This window comes from Pecten maximus, chromosome 3, assembly GCF_902652985.1.
Source record: "Pecten maximus chromosome 3, xPecMax1.1, whole genome shotgun sequence".
NCBI classification, from domain to species: Eukaryota; Metazoa; Mollusca; class Bivalvia; order Pectinida; family Pectinidae; genus Pecten; species Pecten maximus.
The window spans coordinates 51,977,609-52,002,940 of NC_047017.1; the positions used below are offsets into that span (position 1 = coordinate 51,977,609).

At 38.9% G+C, this 25,332-nt stretch overlaps 3 protein-coding genes across 5 annotated transcripts in view; 2 read left to right on the top strand and 1 right to left on the bottom strand.

Moving 5' to 3' along the window:
- Window positions 1-705: 705 nt before the first annotated feature.
- Window positions 706-1,650, top strand: LOC117322812 (histidine-rich glycoprotein-like). The gene has a single exon (XM_033877755.1). The coding sequence runs from the start codon at window positions 706-708 to the stop codon at window positions 1,648-1,650; it is 945 nt and encodes a 314-aa protein (XP_033733646.1).
- Window positions 1,651-2,627: 977 nt separating this feature from the next.
- On the top strand, window positions 2,628-16,570 carry LOC117324523. 2 transcript variants are annotated; one of them, XM_033880430.1, is made up of 6 exons: window positions 2,628-3,176; window positions 4,585-4,731; window positions 5,179-5,206; window positions 6,682-6,888; window positions 8,053-8,165; window positions 11,699-16,570. In XM_033880430.1, the coding sequence occupies exons 2-6, from the start codon at window positions 4,591-4,593 to the stop codon at window positions 11,858-11,860; spliced, it is 651 nt and encodes a 216-aa protein (XP_033736321.1). In that variant the 5' UTR covers window positions 2,628-3,176; window positions 4,585-4,590; the 3' UTR covers window positions 11,861-16,570. The 2 variants fall into 2 exon arrangements, with proteins under 2 accessions (XP_033736321.1, XP_033736320.1); XM_033880429.1 differs by having other exon boundaries at window positions 2,628-3,029.
- The window catches only part of LOC117324522 (solute carrier family 35 member F6-like), a 37,529-nt gene continuing 25,870 nt past the window's right edge, over window positions 13,674-25,332 (bottom strand). The window contains exons 12-14 of one of the 2 annotated variants that reach the window (XR_004532004.1): window positions 22,489-22,531; window positions 15,103-18,111; window positions 13,674-15,010 (exon numbers count right to left, since the gene is read on the bottom strand). Coding sequence is in view for 1 of the 2 variants with exons in the window: in XM_033880428.1 (XP_033736319.1) it covers window positions 17,900-18,111; window positions 22,489-22,531 (255 nt within the window). In the remaining variant the exon portion in view is untranslated. Of the gene's footprint in view, window positions 18,112-22,488; window positions 22,532-25,332 lie in introns of both variants that reach the window. The other variant, XM_033880428.1, reaches the window with a different exon arrangement.

Here is a 25,332-nt window from a genome sequence, read left to right on the forward strand (position 1 = left end):
AAAACATCTCCATGTCGACCTTAAACATCACCATGTCGACCTAAAACATCACCATGTCGACCTAAAACATCTCCATGTCGACCTAAAACATCACCATATCGACCTAAAACATCACCATGTCGACCTAAAACATCTCTATACCTAAAACATCACCATGTCGACCTAAAACATCTCCATATCGACCTAAAACATCACCATGTCGACTTAAAACATCACCATGTCGACCTAAAACATCTCCATGTCGACCTAAAACATCTCCATATCGACCTTAAACATCTCTATACCTAAAACATCACCATGTCGACCTAAAACATCTCCATATCGACCTAAAACATCACCATGTCGACCTAAAACATCACCATACCTAAAACATCTCCATATCGACCTAAAACATCACCATGTCGACCTAAAAAATCACCATGTCGACCTAAAACATCTCCATGTCGACCTAAAACATCACCATGTCGACCTAAAACATCACCATGTCGACCTAAAACATCTCCATGTCGACCTAAAACATCACCATACCTAAAACATCTCCATGTCGACCTAAAACATCTCCATGTCGACCTAAAACATCTCCATGTCGACCTAAAACATCGCCGTGTCGACCTAAAACATCACCATACCAATAACATCTCCATGTCGACCTAAAACATCACCATATCGATCTAAAACATCTCAATGTCGACCTAAAACATCTCCATGTCGACCTTAACATCACCATGTCGACCTAAAACATCACAGTCTCGACTTAAAACATCACCATACCTAAAACATCACCATGTCGACCTAAAACATCTCCATGTCGACCTAAAACATCTCCATGTCGACTTTAAACATCACCATGTCGACCTAAAACATCTCCATGTCGACCTGAAACATCTCCGTGTCGACCTTAAACATCTCCATGTCGACCTAAAACATCTCCATGTCGACCTAAAACATCACCATGTCGACCTAAAACATCACCATGTCGACCTAAAACATCACCATGTCGACCTAAAACATCTCCATGTCGACCTAAAAAATCACCATGTCGACCTAAAACATCACCATGTCGACCTAAAACATCAACATGTCGACCTAAAACATCAACATGTCGACCTAAAACATCACCATGTCGACCTAAAACATCACCATGTCGACCTAAAACATCACCGTGTCGACCTAAAACATCACCGTGTCGACCTAAAACATCACCATGTCGACCTAAAACATCAACATGTCGACCTAAAATATCTCCATGTCGACCTAAAACATCACCATGTCGACCTAAAACATCACCATGTCGACCTAAAACATCACCATGTCGACCTAAAACATCTCCATGTCGACCTAAAACATCTCCATGTCGACCTAAAACATCACCATGTCGACCTAAAACATCTCCATGTCGACCTAAAACATCACCATGTCGACCTAAAACATCACCATGTCGACCTAAAACATCAACATGTCGACCTAAAACATCTCCATGTCGACCTAAAACATCTCCATATCGACCTAAAACATCTCCATGTCGACCTAAAACATCTCCATGTCGACCTAAAACATCACCATGTCGACCTTAAACATCTCCATGTCGACCTTAAACATCACCATGTCGATCTAAAACGTTTCTCAGTAATATCACCATTTCGACCTTAAACTTTCCCATCGTCTTCAGTATCCTACATTTTCTCACTGGCCTAGACTTGCAGAGCGGGGGAATGTCCTGAAGAAGACGCTTATCCTTTCGGAACATTAGAGGGATTAGTTATAGGCTATCAGCAAGGCGAATAAGGCAAATAATCTTGTTCTTATTTTGACTAATACATGTGTCATTTCGTTATTTCACATTGTCATTAATATCTATGCAAAATAATGAACTACATGTACTAAACAAAAAGTGACCGGAAATACTTCGCCTCGCTAATTATCGTTCCGTCGTCCCGCTTGGCGAAATATAAGCAGTACTGTGCTGTTGTGTAAATCGAGGATCAATATTGGTAATTATCGTAAATGACAAATATTGGCCGTCAAATTTTCCTAAAAATACTTGTAGAATTGTAGCGGAACTGGACCGGGTCGATCATCGGCGACTAGGTACATGTAGCTTAATTGGTAGAGCATCCGGCTAGTGTTCGGAGGTCCCGGGTTCGAACCCCGGTCTGGCCGTGCATTTTTCCACTCCTATTACATTTGATGCCTGTGACCAAACCTTGTTTCAAGTGAGGTAAATACTTGACAAGGGGATACCCGAACCTGGGTTGTGAGTTGTGAAGTCTTCTGGGTCGAAGACTTAAAAAAAATAGGAGGGAAGAGTGTAGCGGAACTGGACCGGGTCGATCATCGGCGACTAGGTAGCTCAATCGGTAGAGCATCCGGCTAGTGTGTGGAGGTCCCGGGTTCGAACCCCGGTCTGGCCGTACATTTTCCCACTCCTATTACAGAATACCAAAAAAGATATATTTCTATTGATAATACAAAAATATCAATATAATTAAACTTAGATGCTCATAATCCACGCCGTAAACTCCATTAATTAGATTACAAACAAACAAACAAAACTCTCGACAATAGGCCGATCGCCGTCTCACCGGAATCGGTTTCACGATTAGTTTCTAACTCCATACTTCCGTTTTTCTGAAGTCTACCTTAGTATTATTTCGGTAAAATCATTTTACATGCCACAGGGATTACTACGAATTTTATGCATGTCATGTTAGTTTGAACACATCGATTTGGTCAACGAATATAATGATGCAAGAGTAGCTAACTGTTACTGTCTGGAAATCTTGACCACGTTCCAAGCTTTTGAATTTATTCCAAGCTAACCCATTACAGATTACTCGCATCTGACATCATATAAGGACACATTAGCCACCTTTATTGTGACCATTAGACAGTAGTCAAATGCGTTACAATATATATATGTAATATATATCACAGACGGAAGCCTTTCCACAGACCGGCAACAAACGACGTCGACATACAGCTGTAGGCAATCACGTGACTTACTGTTGTGGCTAAAATTAGAGAAAAACGTGAGTCTTGAAATTACATGAAAGACAGCTAATTGGATGTGACTATTTTGTATGTTTACCCCAGCGATGTTGCCATAAAGTGTACACCTAAGGAAGATCTTGGTGCCAACTAAATTAAAAAGAAAAAGAGATAGCGTGTAGTTAAAAGTACGTTTATACATGTATAAATTGACACTGCTGCGAAAGTGAAAGTACATGTAGTCCCATGATTAGTTTAGCAATGAGAAGTTTTCATTTACAGGAACACGGATGACAACAAGGCTGTTTTCGCCAATATTTATCCATGTTGATTTATAGATCTTTTTGTGATCTGGCTAAATATCTTAAATTGGTCATACAGTGGATACATTGTACATGTGTATAATTGAAGAGTATATACAATGTACAGTGTAGGTCATTTTACGAGCTGAGGCTAGTGGGAAGTTCCCTTAAACCTAAAGCTAGGATGTTTACTTTGATAGAAAGAGGTCAGTAGATCGAACCCAGTGCAATTTTCATTACTACTGCCTGTTACACATGTAAGAAACACCTACACTATGTAACAGTTTAAAGTGTGATATTATGCACATATGTACATGTAGCAGAAACAGACTAGGCTGAACACCGGAGGCCTGGTAGCTCAAATGATCAGAGTGTCCTTCTAGTGTTAGGAGGCTCCCGGTTCGAGTCTTGGTCTGGTAGCTCAAATGATCAGAGTGTCTGTCTAGTGTCAGGAGGTTCCCGATTCAAGTCTTGGTCTGGTAGCTCAAATGATCAGAGTGTCTGTCTAGTGTCAGGAGGTTCCTGGTTCGAGTCTCGGTCTGGTAGCTCAAATGATCCAAGTGTCAGTCTAGTGTCAGGAGGTTCCTGGTTCGAGTCTCGGTCAGGTAGCTCAAATGATCCAAGTGTCAGTCTAGTGTTAGGAGGTTCCTGGTTCGAGTCTTGGTCTGGTAGCTCAAATGATCCAAGTGTCAGTCTAGTGTTAGGAGGTTCCTGGTTCGAGTCTTGGTCTGGTAGCTCAAATGATCCGAGTGTCAGTCTAGTGTCAGGAGGTTCCTGGTTCGAGTCTCGGTCAGGTTGTTGCATTTCCCCCATCCTGTTACACATATGTAGCCCTGGTAAATACTAGCCACAATATACCACTGGTCTAGAGAGACCTCTTTACAGCTCCATTGGTTGAGCATTAGACTATTAAACCAGAGGTCCCGGGTTTGATCCCCAGCGGAGGCAGTGATTTAAATTTAATGTGCTCTGTTACACATATTATGTTTACCTTTTAGACTGTACTCAGTACTGTAACTTACTCAGCAATAATGCGTTTTGTGTGACACTGCACTCAATGATTTTAATTTCTTTGATTGATACAATCAACTGCTGTGTGAGTCTAATAAGTCCTTCATCTCGATATCCCGGGCAATTTCCTCCTACAATAAGACCCTCACACACTTCCATCAGAGCCAATGAGCATGATCAATATAAGATATTTACATAAATGTACATGTTTCACAATTGTTGTAAAATATGTACTGTTTACAATTTAAATTGAAGTTGAACTAGAAACTAAACTCTTTTGTAGGTAAATATGGGTTCTCAGTTGTTGATGTTGATATTGAAGATCAAGGAAAGCAGTACTCCTGGTCTTGACCTTCCTACATTCCTCTCAAAAGTTGATGGCTTTCTCAAAGGCTACTCTAAAGCCAGTCAAGTCATCCACAAATTCAAGGTAATTACTATGTACCACTTCCATCACATCAATTACTTCAATTAAAATTTTATTATTGACATCTTTGTCACGAGGTCCAAGATTTTGGCCTTCTCAAGCTCTCAGCTGAAAACATTTCTTCCAAAGTGATCTTAGATATTTTGAAAAAAGAAAATGAAGAGGGAATAAGATAAGAGAGAGAGAGAGAGAGATTTACCTGGTGACAATAGATCACCTAACATGTAAGGTGAAGTATTTTGTTATAGGTTTTTCACAAATCTGAAAATTACCCAATTGTTTTAATAGGTGTAGGTACTACATATTTTTTACCATCCCAAAACTACCGGATGTATCCTTAAATTAACTCCTCAATGTATCTATATTTACAGTAGTGTAGTTTGCAGTACATAAACAGTACGTGAGATGTTTCTTAACTTTTCCCTCCTTATTTTAATGGTTCTGTTACAGGTGTGTGGAGAGCCAAGAGTTGTTGCAAGTAAGTGAGGCATTTACTATTGTTTCCTTTACAACATCTAGTACTTTATGCATGTAGAATGCTTGGGTGACGGGCTACACAGTTTGTTCAAATAAGTGACCTTGACCTTCATTCAAGATCACGTGGGTCAAATAGGCTATAATTTTCAAATGACTTCTTCTCAATAACTAAGATGCCCAGGGACTTGATATTGGGCCTGTAGCATGCTTGGGAGAAGGGCTACAAAGTTTGTTCAAATAAATGACCTTGACCTTCACTAAAGGTCACATGGGTAAAATACGCTATAATTTTCAAATGACTTCTTCTCAATAACCAAGAGGCCCACGGACTTGGTATTGTGACTGTTGCATGCTAGGGTGAAGGGCTCCAAAGTTTGCTCAAATAAATGACCTTGATCTTCATTCAAGGTCAAATAGGCTATAATCTACAAAAGACTTCTTCTCAATAAACAGGAGGCCCAGGGAATTGGTATTGGGTCAGTAGCATGCTAAGGTAAAGGGCTACAAAGTTTGTTCAAATAAATGACCTTCATTCAAGGTCACTAAAGGTCACATTGTTCAAATAGGCTATAATCTTCAACTGACTTCTCTTTAATAACCAAGAGGCCAAGGGACTTGATATTAGGCTTTAAGCATGCTGGGGTGAAGGGCTACCAATTTTGTTCAAATAAATGACCTTGACATACATTCAAGGTCACAGGGGTGAAATCGGCTTCAATCTGTAAGCAATAATTTTGCGATAGCCAAGAGCCTCCGAGACCTGATATTAGGCCAATAGAATGCTGGAATGAAGGACTAGAAAATTTATTAATATGAATAAACCTAGCTGTCTATGATATTTGAATAAAGAGGTAATCAGCATAGTGTCTGTAGAAATGACCTCAATCAACTTTAAAGTTGCTGTAGAGCCAGGTGAGCGATACATGCCCATTGGGCCTCTTGTACACATGTATAGTACTTAATACCATAAAGTACATTATATACATGTATAGTACTTAATGTGATAAGTACTTTATATACATGTATATACTTAATGTCATAAAGTACTTTATATACATGTATATACTTAATGCCATAAAGTACTTTATATACAATTAGTAATTCATAATGATACCAGCCTGTTTAATAGGTATTCATAATTATGTTCTGTTTGATATCTCAGCATCCTCACATTCCTGAGAGTGGAACAACATACTGGTTCATGTATTGTCAGTATAATATGACAGGGTGGGGTGTCCTGCTGGGTGTTTTCAGCAGTATACTTCAGTGGAGTCAACATTTGACAGTTCTACATATACCGGTAGCTGTTCATGGGATGTTTTAACAGGGCAAAACCAATCTAAAGCATAATAATGACTTAAAGTACTTTATAATAACATCTATTAGTTTAAATGACATCCTGTACTTAATCCTATAGGCACATCATAAAAATAGTCACATAAAATATCAAACATTATTACTTTTTTTTTTTTAAAGTTTTTGAAGTGAACAATATCTTGGGCCTTGAGAGAAATATGGGCGGTCTGTCACGGATCGGTATATTTGATGTGACCTGCATTCCTCTGTCACACTACGAATCATTTGCTACAGCACTTGGTGTGGATCCAAGTCTCACCGAAATATCGCCACAACCCCTCACAAAGAGATTTATCTACTGGCTCAGCTTCAACGTGGAATATCCAGGTAAGTTTGTCGTCCTGTCATACATAATACATTAACTCCTGTAAGAAATTGTTTGTTTGTTGGGTTCATTGGCCTGTGAACAGCCAGGGTCATTTTAAGGCACAGTCTCCTTGTAGTAGTTGGTGACTACCTCACTCAACAACATACAAGAGGTCTGTCACATGCCACCCAGAACACTAAGGGTAATGTGTCTTGACCAAGCACACAACCATGACAGCACAGACCGGCCCATTTCTGGGCTTTCTGACAAACACAAACCGTCACTGGTAGGGAGCGTCAAACCACGCACCGTCTAAGCAGCCCCCGGTAACTAATGGAGCAGTATGTATATACAGAAATGAAATGTATTCCAAGAAATCATTGGAGACTCTACTGATGAGTGACTAAAATCTGATGAAGGGAGACTATGATAGAACAGTTTGACTATTGTGAAGTAAGCTCTAGCACAAATGCACTAAATGTCTTGTGTACATGATCAATTTTAAGACTGATTGGAATACAAAATGACCTACAGGTGGCCATCTTCGATTTTGACAATTGAAGTAAGTTTGTTATTAATGTTTTTGAGAAGGACATACTCCAAGGATATTTCTCAAACTTCATATGTAGGTTCCCCTTGGCCCCTTGTATTGCCCATTTCTGATTTTCATAACTGAAGGATTTTATCAATATTTCTTTAGCAGTAGTGCAAAAAATATTGTCATGCTTGGTATGTTGCTTACCCCAGTCTAATTTCAGATGCGATTGGAGAATGAAATGTTCAACAACCAGCCATCTTGAAGTTTACCAATTGAAATTTAGATGTTTTCACTATCTCCTAGAAAATTCTTGTCGGAGCTTTCATAGATTTCGTAGGTTGTCCTTGTTATTAAATGATTAAAAGAAAATGAGGAAAAAAACTTTATCTGTTACAGCTGTTAAAGTTGAAATGTAATTCATTGTACTGTATTAGATAAACAAAACCCTTCATCACCCGTTATGTTTTGTCTATTAATTTATTGCATGATATAGATGCAATAATTGTCTTGTTAGATTATCAATTTAGCTTGACTTGATAAGTGAATTTGACATCCAGGTAATAATTTTTTTCAAAATGAGAAATAAATTCTCCATCAATAAACATCAGATCCCCTTTAAAGATAAATGTTCTTGGTCTGCTTACAGGGAAGACAACAGCTGAGCTTCTCGAGCTATGGGGAAAAGAGGCTTCCACAGCTCTATCTGCCCGAGCAGCAGGGACACAACTTGACCTCTACAAGGTCATAGCTGAAAGGAAGGTAACTCTTGATGTCTTTACTTATAGAACAATGTGGCCGAGTGGTTAAGGTGTACCAACACTTTATCACTAGCCCTCTACCTCTTGGTTGCGAGTTCAAAACCTATGTGGGGCAGTTGCCAGGTACTGACCGTAGGCCGGTGGTTTTTCTCCGGTTACTCCGGCTTTCCTCCACCTCCAAAACCTAGCACGTCCTTAAATGACCCTGGCTGTTAATAGGACGTTAAACAAAAACAAACCAAACCAAACAAACCAAATTATAGAACAATGTTCATATTTATTGTAGCCATTGTTAGGTGACGTCATACTTGGGTGTCTGTGAAGTCAGGCATGACTTTGTTAGGTGACGTCATACTTGGGTGTCTGTGAAGTCAGGCATGACTTTGTTAGGTGATGTCATACTTGGGTGTCTGTGAAGTCAGGAATGACTTTGTTAGGTGACGTCATACTTGGGTGTCTGTGAAGTCAGGCATGACTTTGTTAGGTGACGTCATACTTGGGTGTCTGTGAAGTCAGGCATGACTTTGTTAGGTGACGTCATACTTGGGTGTCTGTGAAGTCAGGCATGACTTTGTTAGGTGATGTCATACTTGGGTGTCTGTGAAGTCAGGAATGACTTTGTTAGGTGACGTCATACTTGGGTGTCTGTGAAGTCAGGCATGACTTTGTTAGGTGACGTCATACTTGGGTGACAGTGAAGTCATGCATGACTTTGTTAGGTGACGTCATACTTGGGTGTTAATGAAGTCAGGCATGACTTTGTTAGGTGACGTCATACTTGGGTGTCTGTGAAGTCAGGCATGACTTTGTTGGGTGATGTCATAGTTGGGTGTCAATGAAGTCAGGCATGACTTTGTTAGGTGATGTCATACTTGGGTGTCTGTGAAGTCAGGCATGACTTTGTAAGGTGACATCATACTTGGGTGTCTGTGAAGTCAGGCATGACTTTGTTAGGTGACGTCATACTTGGGTGTCAATGAAGTCATGCATGACATTGTTAGGTGACGTCATACTTTGGTGTCAATTAAGTCAGGCATGACTTTGTTAGGTGATGTCATACTTGGGTGTCAATGAAGTCAGGCATGACTTTGTTAGGTGACGTCATACTTGGGTCTCAATGAAGTCAGACATGACATTGTTAGGTGACGTCATACTTGGGTGTTAATGAAGTCAGGCATGACTTTGTTAGGTGATGTCATACTTGGGTGTCAATGAAGTCAGACATGACTTTGTTAGGTGACGTCATACTTGGGTGTCTGTGAAGTCAGACATGAAATTGTTAGGTGACGTCATACTTGAGTGTCTGTGAAGTTAGGCATGACTTTGTTAGGTGACGTCATACTTTGGTGTCTGTGAAGTCATGCATGACTTTGTTAGGTGACGTCATACTTGGGTGTCTGTGAAGTCAGGCATGACTTTGTTAGGTGACGTCATACTTGGGTGTCTGTGAAGTCAGGCATGACTTTGTTAGGTGACGTCATACTTGGGTGTCTGTGAAGTCAGGCATGACTTTGTTAGGTGACATCATACTTGGGTGTCTGTGAAGTCAGGCATGACTTTGTTAGGTGACGTCATACTTGGGTGTCAATTAAGTCAGGCATTACTTTGTTAGGTGACGTCATACTTTGGTGTCAGTGAAGTCAGGTATGACTTTGTTAGGTGACGTCATACTTTGGTGTCAGTGAAGTCAGGGATGACTTTGTTAGGTGACGTCATACTTGGGTGTCAATTAAGTCAGGCATGACTTTGTTAGGTGACGTCATACTTGGGTGTCTATGAAGTCAGGCATGACTTTGTTAGGTGACGTCATACTTGGGTGTCTGTGAAGTCAGGCATGACTTTGTTAGGTGACGTCATACTTGAGTGTCTGTGAAGTCAGGCATGACTTTGTTAGGTGACGTCATGCTTGGGTGTCAATGAAGTCAGGCATGACTTTGTTAGGTGATGTCATACTTGGGTGTCTGTGAAGTCATGCATGACTTTGTTAGGTGACGTCATACTTGGGTGTCTGTGAAGTCAGGAATGACTTTGTTAGGTGACGTCATACTTGGATGTCTGTGAAGTCAGGCATGACTTTGTTAGGTGACATCATACTTGGGTGTCTGTGAAGTCAGGCATGACTTTGTTAGGTGACGTCATACTTGGGTGTCAATTAAGTCAGGCATGACTTTGTTAGGTGACGTCATACTTTGGTGTCAGTGAAGTCAGGCATGACTTTGTTAGGTGACGTCATACTTGGGTGTCAATTAAGTCAGGCATGACTTTGTTAGGTGACGTCATACTTGGGTGTCTATGAAGTCAGGCATGACTTTGTTAGGTGACGTCATACTTGGGTGTCTGTGAAGTCAGGCATGACTTTGTTAGGTGACGTCATACTTGAGTGTCTGTGAAGTCAGGCATGACTTTGTTAGGTGACGTCATGCTTGGGTGTCAATGAAGTCAGGCATGACTTTGTTAGGTGACATCATACTTGGGTGTCTGTGAAGTCAGGCATGACTTTGTTAGGTGACGTCATACTTGGGTGTCTGTGAAGTCAGGCATGACTTTGTTAGGTGACGTCATACTTGGGTGTCTGAAATCAGGCATGACTTTGTTAGGTGACGTCATACTTGGGTGTCTGTGAAGTCAGGCATGACTTTGTTAGGTGACGTCATACTTGGGTGTCTGAAGTCAGGCATGACTTTGTTAGGTGACGTCATACTTGGGTGACTGAAGTCAGGGATGACTTTGTTAGGTGACGTCATACTTGGGTGTCAATGAAGTCAGGCATGACTTTGTTAGGTGATGTCATAATACTTGGGTGTCTGTGAAGTCATGCATGACTTTGTTAGGTGACGTCATACTTGGGTGTCAATGGAGTCATGCATGACTTTGTTAGGTGACATCATACTTGGGTGTCTGTGAAGTCAGGCATGACTTTGTTAGGTGATGTCATACTTGGGTGTCTGTGAAATCAGGCATGACTTTGTTAGGTGACGTCATACTTGGGTGTCTGAAATCAGGCATGACTTTGTTAGGTGACGTCATACTTGGGTGACAGTGAAGTCAGGCATGACTTTGTTAGGTGACGTCATACTTTGGTGTCAGTGAAGTCAGGCATGACTTTGTTAGGTGACGTCATACTTGTGTGTCAATGAAGTCAGGCATGACTTTGTTAGTTGACATCATACTTGAGTGTCTGTGAAGTCAGGCATGACTTTGTTAGGTGACGTCATACTTGGGTGACAGTGAAGTCAGGCATGACTTTGTTAGGTGACGTCATACTTGGGTGTTAATGAAGACATGCATGACTTTGTTAGGTGACATCATACTTGGGTGTCTGTGAAGTTAAGAGTCAGATATTCCCACAGGTCGAAGTAGGAGCAGGAATAATTTGTCTCCCGTGGCATAATTGTAGTTACTGCCCCATGGTAGTATAGTCAAGTGTGCTGGCGAGTGTAATATCCACTTGTCACCTGACCAACTCTCCGTCCACCTGACCAACTCTCCGTCTACCTGAGTGGCCCAATTTAACACATATTCTTTGTATTACAGGTTCATGTTTTCATTGCTACGGATGTACCAGAGGAGGTTGACAAGTTGTCCTTCACACTTCCTCTGATGCAGGAGAATGGGGCTAACGTCCAGATCGAGTGTCGGGCAGTACAGCACTTAGAAGACTACACCACAAGGATCATGACAGAGAAGATACAGTGACCATTCTGACCCTCAACACTAGAATATATTACCTTGACCAGAGGCCGTTAATGTGATAGTAGCTTTAACATGCTCATACTGCCACTATGTCCATGGAAATGTTGGTATTATGAAGGGAGACGAGCTTTAACATGCTCATACTGCCACTATGTCCATGGAAACGTTGGTATTATGAAGGGAGACGTATGATGCTATAAAAACCTGAAGAATTTTGCTATCTTTTCAAAATGACGTATCTACAAAGTGGGGTATCTATATTAAAGTTTACTGTCGTAATAGTAAATATATCAGTATGTATATTGATGTTTTATAAGTTGTTTGCTTTCACTACCCAAGGAATTATTTTAGAGAAATCTGGTCAATCTTTATGGTTTCCATATTGACTCCGATTCCATTTCCACTAATTCTATTAATTGTAATTCTATCAAACTCATTGAAATCAACAACCCAATCAATTCAATTCATTCCATCAATGAAATTTAATTTAACAACCCCATATATGTCATCAAACGATAAACTCACTTAGCCCCATTCTCTTCAACGACCCCATTAATGTACGCTATTAAACCCATGATGCAATCAAACCATTAACTCAATTTACCCCATTAAATTCAACAAGCCCATTAATATCATCAAACCATTAACTGACTTACCCAATTGAATTCAACAAGCCCATTAATATCATCAAACCATTAATTGACATACCCCATTAAATTCAACAAGCCCATTCATTTCATCAATGGAATAATTCATTGAGAATATTACTTCCAGCCCGTTTTTGGCCAAGTTTACTTGTTGAGTCATTGTTTCTGACTACATTTACCTCCATCACCCCATTAACATCATTAAATAAATGTTCTCCACTTAGTGTCCCTACAGGTATCTTTTAGTACCCAGTACATAATATGATAATTGTTTTATAATAATAGAATAATGATAATAATAATGAAAGACTTTATTTAGGATCGATGACACTCTGAGTGACAAGGCTCTTCTTCCAAGTAGTCGACATTTTCATGTACAATATTTACAATAATGAGTCGATCATGCATCAACTACAGACGATGAAACGCATCATCAGGTATCAAAAACATCCTCAATACAATGTTTGTGATTCTGAAAAATCTGATCAAATTCAGTGTTTCATAAGAAAACCTCTTATCATGTCAACAAGATTAACATTAAAGTAAAACTACAACTAATGTCTGATTTGAGATTAGAGGATGTGCTCAAAGTGAAGAATTCTTACTCTTGGTCTTTGTTTGTTCTAGTGCTTTAAAGTAGGAGATAATTTACTAATCGTTCTTGTGCTTTAAAGTACGAGATAATTTACTAATCGTTCTAGTGCTTTAAAGTAGGAGATGATTTGCTAATCGTTCTAGTGCTTTAAAGTAGATAATTTACTCATTGTTTTAGTGCTTTAAAGTAGGAGATAATTTACTCATTGTTCTAGTGCATCAAAGTAAGAGATAATTTACTCATCGTTCTAGGTCTTTAAAGTAAGAGATAATTTACTCATCGTTCTAGTGCTTTAAAGTAGGAGATAATTTACTCATTGTTCTAGTGCTTTAAAGTAGGAGATAATTTACTCATTGTTCTAGTGCTTTAAAGTAGGAGATAATTTACTAATCGTTCTAGTGCTTTAAAGTAGGAGATGATTTGCTAATCGTTCTAGTGCTTTAAAGTAGATAATTTACTCATTGTTTTAGTGCTTTAAAGTAGGAGATAATTTACTCATTGTTCTAGTGCATCAAAGTAAGAGATAATTTACTCATCGTTCTAGGTCTTTAAAGTAAGAGATAATTTACTCATCGTTCTAGTGCTTTAAAGTAGGAGATAATTTACTCATTGTTCTAGTGCTTTAAAGTAGGAGATAATTTACTCATTGTTCTAGTGCTTTAAAGTAGGAGATAATTTACTAATCGTTCTAGTGCTTTAAAGTAGGAGATAATTTACTAATCATTCTATTGCTTTAAAGTAAGAGATAATTTACTAATCCTTCTAGTGCTTTAAAGTAGGAGATAATTTACTCATCATTCTAGTGCTTTAAAGTAGGAGATAATTTACTCATCGTTCTAGTGCTTTAAAGTAGGAGATAATTTACTAATCGTTCTAGTGCTTTAAAGTAGGAGATAATTTACTAATCGTTCTAGTGCTTTAAAGTAAGAGATAATTTACTAATCGTTCTAGTGCTTTAAAGTAAGAGATGATTTACTCATTGTTCTAGTGCTTTAAAGTAGGAGATAATTTACTAATCGTTCTAGTGCTTTAAAGTAGGAGATAATTTACTCATTGTTCTAGTGCTTTAAAGTAAGCGATAATTTACTCATTGTTCTAGTGCTTTAAAGTAAGCGATAATTTACTCATTGTTCTAGTGCTTTAAAGTAGGAGATAATTTACTCATTGTTCTAGTGCTTTAAAGTAAGAGATAATTTACTCATTGTTCTATTGCTTTAAAGTAGGAGATAATTTACTCATCTCCATCACATTTTACCTCTCTTACTCTTGTTTTGTGTTGTGAGTTCTGTCAGAAAAAAGATCATTGTGAGGCATGATAAAACAAATAAAACTTACTACATACAATGTACATTATAAACTTTTATGTAATCTATAAATGTGAATCTTCAGAATGTCTGAGAGAGTTGGTGACAGGAAAACAGAAGAGACTGTACAGGAATTCTGAGAGAGTATGTTAAGCTGAGTAGACCATTCAGGAATTGAGTGTAAGCTTGAGTTATAATCTGAGTGGGTAGTTCAGCATATCAGTCTTGTTAAAGGAGAGAATATCAACAAAATGTTAGTTGACACAGAGAGTATGGGGTATGTTATCCAGGTATACTCGTTATGTTGTTAGTATAGTCTGACCTTGTAAGGATGACTAGGATGTCCAGTATAATGTTGTGAGTCTTGTGACCTTGACCTCTCAGTAAGACATAGTTGAGTCTTCATTATTGTCAGTCAGACACAACACTAGACATGTTTTATACTAGAAATATCTTTAGATCATGATGCTATATGTATATGTACATACAGCACCATGATTTATAACGTTTCCTGTAAAAATATGTCTACTGTTGTGTCTGACATTACTAGCAAGATTGTGACCTCTCTTGAAATATTGTATTGTCTTTAAGGACATTATGCAATGACCTTGACATTGAGGACATTTGATGTCCAATCCAATGTTATATGTTGTGACCTTGACATTACATATAATTCCCAATGTTGATTATTGTATTGACCTTGACATTGAGGACATTTGATGTCCAATCCAATGTTATATGTTGTGACCTTGACATTACATATAATTCCCAATGTTGATTATTGTATTGACCTTGACATTGAGGTAATTTGATGTCCAATCCAATGTTATATGTTGTGACCTTGACAGTACATATGATTCCCAATGTTGATTATTATATTGACCTTGACATTTAGTGTTCAGTGTTGTGACCTTGACATTTAAGGACATGTGATGTCCATTGTTGGTGTGATGACCTTGACATTAACATTACAATTAAAGCACAAGATATTTAATATTTACTTTATTTTGTTCCATCATGATATAATGCCTTTACTTTTTAAATTTAAGTTTAAACACAAGAAAGTGGATATACAAAATATGCCATAGATTTTGTCTGTAAAAAGACTCTCAAACAAAGTGTTCATTATAGACTATTGTCCATGTACACAGGTTGTTAGTCAGAAGTCCTTAATTGACTTTGTCGATGGACGTAAAACTGTCAATGTATCTACTTTATATACTGTGTGTATGTGGTAGTGTTATTTTCCTGAATTTCTAAGATGCTAACATGAATTCAACAAAAGGTAAAAACTGTCTTTATGATGCATTTTGGTAAATTTTAACGACTGAAAAAAAAATCGATGACAAAAGTCACCTAATCTACTTAATTTATCAATAAATCCACAGGTGTCTGCATCTGGTAAGTACTTATAGAAAAACAGTACTTTTTTTTCTACAAATACTAACCAGAAGCAGATGCATATTATATTACCAAAGATTTAAGTGTAGGAGGTAAACTGTTCAGACCGCTCATGATCAGGAAGTATTTGAGAGCTGTCTACATGTAAATATTTAGTTTTGGCACATTTATGTCGGGAACCAGACCCGATATAACCACATTTAAGACTTACCAAAACTAATCAAGTTATAGACACTGTCACTGGGTAGTGATTGGGGAAAAAAGGTGTTTTCGGAACTACCAGAATGTATACATGATGGCCATGTTTGGTAATTGATGAAACCATGAAAATAACAAACCTGTATCTTGTTAACTTTGTGACACCAAAATTGATCATCAATAAACACCGCCTTACCTGTAACACATCTCCGTAGCCTTGTTAGATATGGCTGTAGCCGTGCTAAACACTGTTGTAGACAAAATACCGTAGCCTTGTTAGATATGGCTGTAGCCGTGCTAAACACTGTTGTAGACAAAATACCGTAGCCTTGTTAGATATGGCTGTAGCCGTGCTAAACACTGTTGTAGACAAAATACTGTGTGTTCCAGACCATTACTGCTGTAAGACTTATCACCATAAATAGGTATTGTACATTATGTGATTATCAATTCTAGGTAGCTTTGTATTACACTCAAACATTATATAGCATGAGGCTGATTGTGCTGTTACTATATCGGTTAGAAATGCTGTGTATTTGATATTATTAAATCAATAATTAAGAGACAATTTGTTTGTGTTGATTTTATTTTAATTTCATACAGAAAAACTTTTTTTGTTCACAACAGTAAAATTTTATTTTCATTAGAAATATTCGGACATAATACATTGCAGAGTCTACAAAAGAACCTATAAAGTTGGATTCTATAATTTAAATTATGGTCATGTTATTAGCTGCAGCAAATGTACCTAATCTATATGAATTCAAATGTGATAAAAGTTTATGATACATCCATATATACAAAAAAAATTCTATAGTGAATTTCTCTCATTGGGAAACAAAACAGATCATCCCTAATTATCTAAAAAAAAAACCAAATTCATCAACCTACATTTCAAAGACACTAATGTGTATTCAACCTGAATAAATATATTATTTTGGAATGTAAATGATTAATCATACAACCCTATTTTTTTCAAACAGCTTTATGAATTTGGCACATTTAAATGAAAGAATATGGTCTTGTATTTATTGCTGATGAAAATAAATTGAAAATATGAACATTTGTTGTCAGCATTGTAACATGGGAGTATAACCAGATCAAACCACAGATGGGTATTGTAGCATCTGATTTCTTCAAGAAAAAAAATGTTGCATATACTTAATTTTCCACAAATAAGTTTTTGTAATCTGAAATTGGAACAGCAAGAAAGTGTAGAGTTGCATAAAAACATTGCTATTTCACACTTCAATTACTTCTCATATCACCGACTTCTGAATTCTCTCATCAATTTCTCTTACCAGAGTCCTTTCTTCTCACATCACTGATTTCTCACATGACCAATTTACTCTTTCTCACACCACTGAGTTTTTACACCAGAGTTCCTTTTCACTGATTTCTCACATCACTGAGTTATTTTTTCACACCACAGAGTTCCTTCTCACAGATTTCTCACATCACTGAGTTATTTTTTCACACCACAGAGTTCCTTCCTCTCCCATCGCCAAATTCAAATTACTACACAATTACTGTTTCCCAATGGTCAAATTTACATAAATATATTTTAAAACTTCAAATTTAATAAAATAATTGTTTTGAAAAGAAGAAAATGAAGGAAAGCTTTTATTTCTTATCCACAATTTACAAATTATTCATGGATATTTGTGGCTACTTAATATTATTTTTAGTTAATAGGTTTTAAAAACCATTGAACCCTGTCTAATCTGAAATCTGTCTAACCTATGTGTTTTGTTACACTCCACTTTTATCAATTAAAATGAATAAAACATGTGTTTTTGACAATCAGTAAAATGTATCCATGTGATGGGGTCAGATTGTACAGACTGATCCAGTTTTGGCACACCTGGTATATTTATATTACCAACGTTTTTATTATTCAGTCATTTCCTTGTAAAAGTCTAGTTCTCTCTGACACAGAGTTATATTCATCGTCACTCTCCGAGTCGCTCGACTGCTGGATGTTGCCCAGGTGAGGTATTGGTTGAGTTTCAGGTTGTGAGATACAGCCGCGTAGACAGGGTATCCAATGGAGATCAACAAGATTGTTATACAGAGCTGTTCCTATCAACAGGAACAAGAAACCATCCACTGTGGAAATATAAGTGTGTTCACAAAAATATTACACACAGCATGAAGCAGCTTGTCAAGGGAGATAACTAGAGGTTTGAAAACAAGTGATGGTTACTAAAGTTTTCAAAGAATTTCAATATTCCAGGATTTTAAAATTTTAGATATCAAATTGTAATACCAAGATAATTACTCTATTGGAGACACTCTAACAGGTGTCATACTAGGATATGAGGGAGGAGGCTAGGTGACAACAACAGCCAAGGTTACATTAGGATATGAGGGAGGGGGCTAGGTGACAACAACAGCCAAGGTTACATTAGGATATGAGGGAGGGGTGAAGGATACAACAACAGCCAATGTTACATTAGGATATGAGGGAGGGGTGAAGGATACAACAACAGCCAATGTTACATTAGGATATGAGGGAGGGGGCGAGGAGACAACAACAGCCAAGGTTACATTAGGATATGAGGGCAGGTGTCAACGAGACAACAACAGCCAAGATTACATTAGGATATGAGGGAGGGGGCTAGGTGACAACAACAGCCAAGGTTACATTAGGATATGAGGGAGGGGGCTAGGTGACAACAACAGCCAAGGTTACATTAGGACATAGGGAGGGGGCTAGGTGACAACAACAGCCAAGGTTACATTAGCATAGGGAGGGGGCTAGGTGACAACAACAGCCAAGGTTACATTAGGATAGGGAGGGGTGAAGGTGACAACAACAGCCAAGGTTACATTAGGATATGAGGGCAGGTGTCAACGAGACAACAGCCAAGATTACATTAGGATAGGGAGGGGTGAAGGATACAACAACAGCCAAGGTTACATTAGGATATAAGGGAGGGGGCTAGGTGACAACAACAGCCAAGGTTACATTAGGATATAAGGGAGGGGGCTAGGTGACAACAACAGCCAAGGTTACATTAGGATAGGGAGGGGGCTAGGTGACAACAACAGCCAAGGTTACATCAGGATATGAGGGAGGGGTCTAGGAGACAACAACAGCCAAGATTACATTAGGATATGAGGGAGGGGTGAAGGATACAACAACAGCCAAGGTTACATTAGGATATGAGGGAGGGGTGAAGGAGACAACAACAGCCCAGGTTACATTAGGATATGAGGGAGGGGTCGAGGAGACAACAACAGCCAAGGTTACATTAGGATATGAGGGAGGGGGCTAGGAGATAACAACAGCCAAGATTACATTAGGATATGAGGGAGGGGTGAAGGATACAACAACAGCCAAGGCTACATTAGGATATGAGGGAGGGGGCTAGGTGACAACAACAGCCAAGGTTACATTAGGATATGAGGGAGGGGGCTAGGTGACAACAACAGCCAAGGTTACATTAGGATAGGGAGGGGTGAAGGTGACAACAACAGCCAAGGTTACATTAGGATATGAGGGCAGGTGTCAACGAGACAACAACAGCCAAGATTACATTAGGATAGGGAGGGGTGAAGGATACAACAACAGCCAAGGTTACATTAGGATATAAGGGAGGGGGCTAGGTGACAACAACAGCCAAGGTTACATTAGGATATAAGGGAGGGGGCTAGGTGACAACAACAGCCAAGGTTACATTAGGATAGGGAGGGGGCTAGGTGACAACAACAGCCAAGGTTACATCAGGATATGAGGGAGGGGTCTAGGAGACAACAACAGCCAAGATTACATTAGGATATGAGGGAGGGGTGAAGGATACAACAACAGCCAAGGTTACATTAGGATATGAGGGAGGGGTGAAGGAGACAACAACAGCCCAGGTTACATTAGGATATGAGGGAGGGGTCGAGGAGACAACAACAGCCAAGGTTACATTAGGATATGAGGGAGGGGGCTAGGAGATAACAACAGCCAAGATTACATTAGGATATGAGGGAGGGGTGAAGGATACAACAACAGCCAAGGCTACATTAGGATATGAGGGAGGGGGCTAGGTGACAACAACAGCCAAGGTTACATTAGGATATGAGGGAGGGGGCTAGGTGACAACAACAGCCAATGTTACATTAGGATATGAGGGAGGGGTGAAGGATACAACAGCCAAGGTTACATTAGGATATGAGGGAGGGGGCTAGGTGACAACAACAGCCAAGGTTACATTAGGATATGAGGGAGGGGGCTAGGTGACAACAACAGCCAAGGTTACATTAGGATATGAGGGAGGGGGCTAGGTGACAACAACAGCCAAGGTTACATTAGGACATGAGGGAGGGGGCTAGGTGACAACAACAGCCAAGGTTACATTAGCATAGGGAGGGGGCTAGGTGACAACAACAGCCAAGGTTACATTAGGATAGGGAGGGGGCTAGGTGACAACAACAGCCAAGGTTACATCAGGATAGGGAGGGGTGAAGGTGACAACAACAGCCAAGGTTACATTAGGATATGAGGGCAGGTGTCAACGAGACAACAACAGCCAAGATTACATTAGGATAGGGAGGGGTGAAGGATACAACAACAGCCAAGGTTACATTAGGATATAAGGGAGGGGGCTAGGTGACAACAACAGCCAAGGTTACATTAGGATATGCGGGAGGGGTGAAGGAGACAACAACAGCCCAGGTTACATTAGGATATGAGGGAGGGGTCGAGGAGACAACAACAGGCAAGGTTACATTAGGATAGGGAGGGGTGAAGGAGACAACAACAGCCCAGGTTACATTAGGATATGAGGGAGGGGTCGAGGAGACAACAACAGGCAAGGTTACATTAGGATATGAGGGCAGGTGTCAACGAGACAACAACAGCCAAGATTACATTAGGATAGGGAGGGGTGAAGGATACAACAACAGCCAAGGTTACATTAGGATATAAGGGAGGGGGCTAGGTGACAACAACAGCCAAGGTTACATTAGGATATAAGGGAGGGGGCTAGGTGACAACAACAGCCAAGGTTACATTAGGATAGGGAGGGGGGCTAGGTGACAACAACAGCCAAGGTTACATCAGGATATGAGGGAGGGGTCTAGGAGACAACAACAGCCAAGATTACATTAGGATATGAGGGAGGGGTGAAGGATACAACAACAGCCAAGGTTACATTAGGATATGAGGGAGGGGTGAAGGAGACAACAACAGCCCAGGTTACATTAGGATATGAGGGAGGGGTCGAGGAGACAACAACAGCCAAGGTTACATTAGGATATGAGGGAGGGGGCTAGGAGATAACAACAGCCAAGATTACATTAGGATATGAGGGAGGGGTGAAGGATACAACAACAGCCAAGGCTACATTAGGATATGAGGGAGGGGGCTAGGTGACAACAACAGCCAAGGTTACATTAGGATATGAGGGAGGGGGCTAGGTGACAACAACAGCCAATGTTACATTAGGATATGAGGGAGGGGTGAAGGATACAACAGCCAAGGTTACATTAGGATATGAGGGAGGGGGCTAGGTGACAACAACAGCCAAGGTTACATTAGGATATGAGGGAGGGGGCTAGGTGACAACAACAGCCAAGGTTACATTAGGATATGAGGGAGGGGGCTAGGTGACAACAACAGCCAAGGTTACATTAGGACATGAGGGAGGGGGCTAGGTGACAACAACAGCCAAGGTTACATTAGCATAGGGAGGGGGCTAGGTGACAACAACAGCCAAGGTTACATTAGGATAGGGAGGGGGCTAGGTGACAACAACAGCCAAGGTTACATCAGGATAGGGAGGGGTGAAGGTGACAACAACAGCCAAGGTTACATTAGGATATGAGGGCAGGTGTCAACGAGACAACAACAGCCAAGATTACATTAGGATAGGGAGGGGTGAAGGATACAACAACAGCCAAGGTTACATTAGGATATAAGGGAGGGGGCTAGGTGACAACAACAGCCAAGGTTACATTAGGATATGCGGGAGGGGTGAAGGAGACAACAACAGCCCAGGTTACATTAGGATATGAGGGAGGGGTCGAGGAGACAACAACAGGCAAGGTTACATTAGGATAGGGAGGGGTGAAGGAGACAACAACAGCCCAGGTTACATTAGGATATGAGGGAGGGGTCGAGGAGACAACAACAGGCAAGGTTACATTAGGATATGAGGGAGGGGTCGAGGAGACAACAACAGGCAAGGTTACATTAGGATATGAGGGAGGAGTCTAGGATACAACAACAGCCAAGGTTACATTAGGATATGAGGGAGGAGTCTAGGAGATAACAACAGCCAAGATTACATTAGGATATGAGGGAGGGGTGAAGGATACAACAACAGCCAAGGTTACATTAGGATATGAGGGAGGGGGCGAGGAGACAACAACAGCCAAGATTACATTAGGATATGGGGGAGGGGTCGAGGAGACAACAACAGCCAAGTTTACATTAGGATATGAGGACAGGTGTCATTGAGCTATAAAACTTTAAATTCCATTTTTACATACCTTGTAAAAGACCATAGGTTGTATCAAACGGTTCACCAAAACCCTGTAATACAAATAATAAATAATTGAGAATACTGCAAAATTGTTCTTTTCATTGAAGTTACTTTTTGATATTACTTCATTTTGTCACAATGCCACCCTGATGTCAATAAACCCATTACAGATGTATTGTTATAAGCACACATGTAATAACAACAAGCAGATCACAAATACTGTTTAAATGGTGACTTCATTGCTTCATTATATCACTTGCAATGTGATGTTATCAAAGAAAGAAGCAGGGAAACTACTGCCATTTCAGATTCATATTCATCTGATAATGTTCTATGAGTTTGATACAACTTAATTTTTCACAAATTCTTTATTTCACCATGCTAGAGACTCTGTAAAATGAAAAATTCTTAAGATTTCTTTTTCGTAATTTTCTCATGAAATGGAAACGTAAGGCATGTAAGCTCCCCCATTTATGAATTATGTCTATAGGTTTTAATAAAAGATAGTTCAATTCCTTATAGAGACTATACTGTAACAATTCCTGATATAGACTATACTGTAACAATTCCTGATAGAGACTATACTTTAACAATCCCTGATAGAGACTATACTGTAACAATTCCTGATACAGACTATACTGTAACAATTCCTGATAGAGACTATAATGTAACAATTCCTGATAGAGACTATACTGTAACAATTCCTGATAGAGACTATACTGTAACAATACCTGATAGAGACTATACTGTAACAATTCCTGATAGAGACTATACTGTAACAATTCCTGATAGAGACTATACTGTAACAATTCCTGATAGAGACTATACTGTAACAATTCCTGATAGAGACTATACTATAACAATTCCTGATAGAGACTATACTGTAACAATCCCTGATAGAGACTATACAGTAATAATTCCTGATATAGACTATACAGTAACAATTCCTGATAGAGACTATACAGTAACAATACCTGATAGAGACTATACAGTAACAATACCTGATAGAGACTATACTGTAACAATTCCTGATAGAGACTATACTGTAACAATTCCTGATAGAGACTATACCGTAACAATTCCTGATAGAGACTAGACTGTAACAATTCCTGATAGAGACTATACTGTAACAATACCTGATAGAGACTATACCGTAACAATTCCTGATAGAGACTATACTGTAACAATACCTCATAGAGACTATACTATAACAATACCTGATAGAGACTATACTGTAACAATTCCTGATAGAGACTATACCATAACAATCCCTGATAGAGACTATACTGTAACAATTCCTGATAGAGACTATACTGTAACAATTCCTGATAGAGACTATACTGTAACAATACCTGATAGAGACTATAAAGTAAAAATTCCTGATAGAGACTATACTTTAACAATTCCTGATAGAGACTATACTGTAACAATTCCTGATAGAGACTATACTATAACAATTCCTGATAGAGACTATACAGTAACAATACCTGATAGAGACTATACTATAACAATTCCTCATAGAGACTATACTGTAACAATTCCTGATAGAGACTATACTGTAACAATTCCTGATAGAGACTATACTGTAACAATTCCTGATAGAGACTATACTGTAACAATTCCTGATAGAGACTATACAGTAACAATTCCTGATAGAGACTATACTGTAACAATACCTGATAGAGACTATACTGTAACAATACCTGATAGAGACTATACTATAACAATACCTGATAGAGACTATACCATAACAATTCCTGATAGAGACTATACTGTAACAATACCTGATAGAGACTATTATTTAGCAATTCCTGATAGAGACTATACTGTAACAATACCTGATAGAGACTATACTATAACAATTCCTGATAGAGACTATACTTTAACAATTCCTGATAGAGACTATACTGTAACAATACCTGATAGAGACTATACCGTAACAATTGCTGATAGAGACTATACTTTAACAATTCCTGATAGAGACTATACTGTAACAATCCCTGATAGAGACCATACCGTAACAATTCCTGATAGAGACTATACTTTAACAATTCCTGACAGAGACTATACTGTAACAATTCCTGATAGAGACTACAGTAACAATTCCTGATATAGACTATACTGTAACAATTCCTGATAGAGACTATACTATAACAATTCCTGATAGAGACTATACTGTAACAATTCCTGATAGAGACTATACTATAACAATTCCTGATAGAGACTATACTGTAACAATTCCTGATAGAGACTATACAGTAACAATTCCTGATAGAGACTATACAGTAACAATTCCTGATAGAGACTATACAGTAACAATTCCTGATAGAGACTATACTTTAACAATTCCTGATAGAGACTATACCATAACAATCCCTGATAGAGACTATACTGTAACAATTCCTGATAGAGACTATACTGTAACAATTCCTGATAGAGACTATACTGTAACAATTCCTGATAGAGACTATACTGTAACAATTCCTGATAGAGACTATACTGTAACAATTCCTGATAGAGACTATACTATAACAATTCCTGATAGAGACTATACCATAACAATCCCTGATAGAGACTATACTGTAACAATTCCTGATAGAGACTATACTGTAACAATTCCTGATAGAGACTATACTGTAACAATTCCTGATAGAGACTATACAGTAACAATTCCTGATAGAGACTATACTATAACAATTCCTGATAGAAACTATACTGTAACAATTCCTGATAGAGACTATACTATAACAATTCCTGATAGAGACTATACAGTAACAATTCCTGATAGAGACTATACAGTTACAATTCCTGATAGAGACTATACTGTAACAATTCCTGATAGAGACTATAC